Source organism: Notothenia coriiceps, unplaced genomic scaffold (assembly GCF_000735185.1).
Source record: "Notothenia coriiceps isolate Sejong01 unplaced genomic scaffold, NC01 NC01_scaffold00029471, whole genome shotgun sequence".
In the NCBI taxonomy this organism is placed as follows: Eukaryota; Metazoa; Chordata; class Actinopteri; order Perciformes; family Nototheniidae; genus Notothenia; species Notothenia coriiceps.
The window spans coordinates 1-1,913 of record NW_011362172.1 but is presented as its reverse complement, the minus strand read 5'-3'; the positions used below and the strand labels follow the sequence as shown (position 1 = coordinate 1,913).

The following is a 1,913-nucleotide window of genomic DNA, read 5'->3' as shown; positions in this document are numbered from 1 at the left end:
CCCCCCTTGCCTGAAATGCCTCCATTGGACTCCTTTGTTTCCTTCTGTAACATAGGAACATCCCTACGTAACACTCAGGCTAGCGCTCCAACACAGTGTACGTGGGACATCTCTAAGTGTTTGACTAATCACAACAGAGCCGGCCAGCTAACCAATCAGAGCAGACTGGGCTCTGGTTTCAGACAGAGGGTGAAAAGAGGTGTTGCAGCACCGGCAGTATGAGAAAAATAAAGAGCTTTTTGAACATTAAAGCATGGAGACATGCCCGAGTAGAGGCACAGAGGACACATATGATCCTGAAAATGAGCAGAATAGGCCCCTCTAAGTTTTGTTTAGCTTGTAATGTTCCTGTACGATACATGACCTCTCCAAATCCCGATGTGTTAGTAATATATATTGTACATTTATTATGTTCAGCGTCCCCTACTTTAAGCCTTGGATAGTTTATCGGGGTGTCATTTCACATATCTCCATTATGTCTTATTTTTGCACTTTTTTAAACCGTTTGACAATAAAATGAATTTAATTGTCAACTTTGTATTGCTTTTATCAGCATGATATATTGAATAAAATCATCCTGGAACATACAGGTAATAAATGGGAATATTAATTATTTGTATTATAATTCGATAACACAGATTATGGAGATGGCATCCAAGGGAGTAAAGCACGTGACTCTGGAGCTGGGGGGGAAATCTCCTCTGCTCATCTTTCAGGACAGTGATGTGGAGAACGCTGTGAAGGGAGCGCTCATGGCCAACTTCCTGTCTCAAGGCCAGGTAAATAGTGTGTTTGAATGTTGTATGTTCATGTCCAATCTGCACATGGAAGCATACTTGATTTAATGAAATGTATCACAGGTCTGCAGCAACGGGACGCGGGTGTTTGTTCATAAGGGCATTCTGCCAGAGTTTGTGGAGGAGGTGGTGAAGAGGACGCGGGCGATCGAGATAGGAGACCCGCTGTTGGAGAGCACCAGGATGGGAGCCCTGGTCAGCGGGTCACACCTGGAGAGAGTCCTGTCCTTTGTTGACCAGGCAAAGAAAGAGGTAAGGCTTGTCCTCATAGGCTCGTGTGAAGCGAGTACAATTTTGATATCCTTGACGTTAATCGTACCGTTTCCAGGGAGCTACGGTGCTGTGCGGAGGTGAACCCTTTGTCCCATCAGATCCTAAACTCAGAGGAGGATACTACATGACTCCATGTGTATTGGGTAAGACCTCTGTCGATTCCTCCATGATGTAATGCATTCAGAAGATCTCTGAAAGTGTGGCGCACTATTTTATTACTCTCCCAATTTTGGAGATGTAATTAAAAGTATGTTGTCAGGAGTCAAAGGGGATTCATCACTATCTGAATGCAGTTTAGGTGACATCAGTGTTTGTGCTTTCTTCAGAGGTGGGAGTAGAACTCAGACCTTTTACTTAAGTAGAAGTACAAGAGTGTAGGAATACTCTATTACAAGTAAAAGTCCTGCAATTAAAATCTTACTTCAGTAAAATACAAAAGTATTAGTAAGATACTCAAGGTACCAAAAGTAAAAGTTCTCATTATGCAGATTGGCCCATTTTAGAATAATATATATTATATATAAAAGTTTTGATTATAATTGTTGATTGTTAATTGTTTTTAAAGCTGGTAAAGGTACAGCTGGGGTGAACTTTACCCCAGGTGTAACTCAGGTCTTATTTAATATAATGTGCATGCCCTCTTTAATAGTGGTTTTGTTTTTTTTCTCCATCTTCTCTTTTGCTGTAACAATGTACATTTCCCCTCTGTGGGACGAACAAAGGTATTCTGATTCTGATACTTAAAGGTCCCATGTCATGCTTTTCCGGTTATTACCCGTCCCCTTGTGTGTTATGTAGCTTTTTCTGCATGTAAACGGTCTGCAGAGTCACAAACCCTTAAAG

The 1,913-nt window shown here is 41.5% G+C and overlaps 1 protein-coding gene across 1 annotated transcript; it reads left to right on the top strand.

The window, feature by feature from the left end:
- The first annotated feature begins 637 nt into the window (after nucleotides 1-637).
- On the top strand, nucleotides 638-1,282 carry LOC104958872 (aldehyde dehydrogenase family 9 member A1-like). Its single transcript, XM_010786700.1, has 3 exons — nucleotides 638-779; nucleotides 861-1,049; nucleotides 1,126-1,282. The coding sequence occupies exons 1-3, from the start codon at nucleotides 642-644 to the stop codon at nucleotides 1,243-1,245; spliced, it is 447 nt and encodes a 148-aa protein (XP_010785002.1). The 5' UTR covers nucleotides 638-641; the 3' UTR covers nucleotides 1,246-1,282.
- Nucleotides 1,283-1,913: the final 631 nt, after the last annotated feature.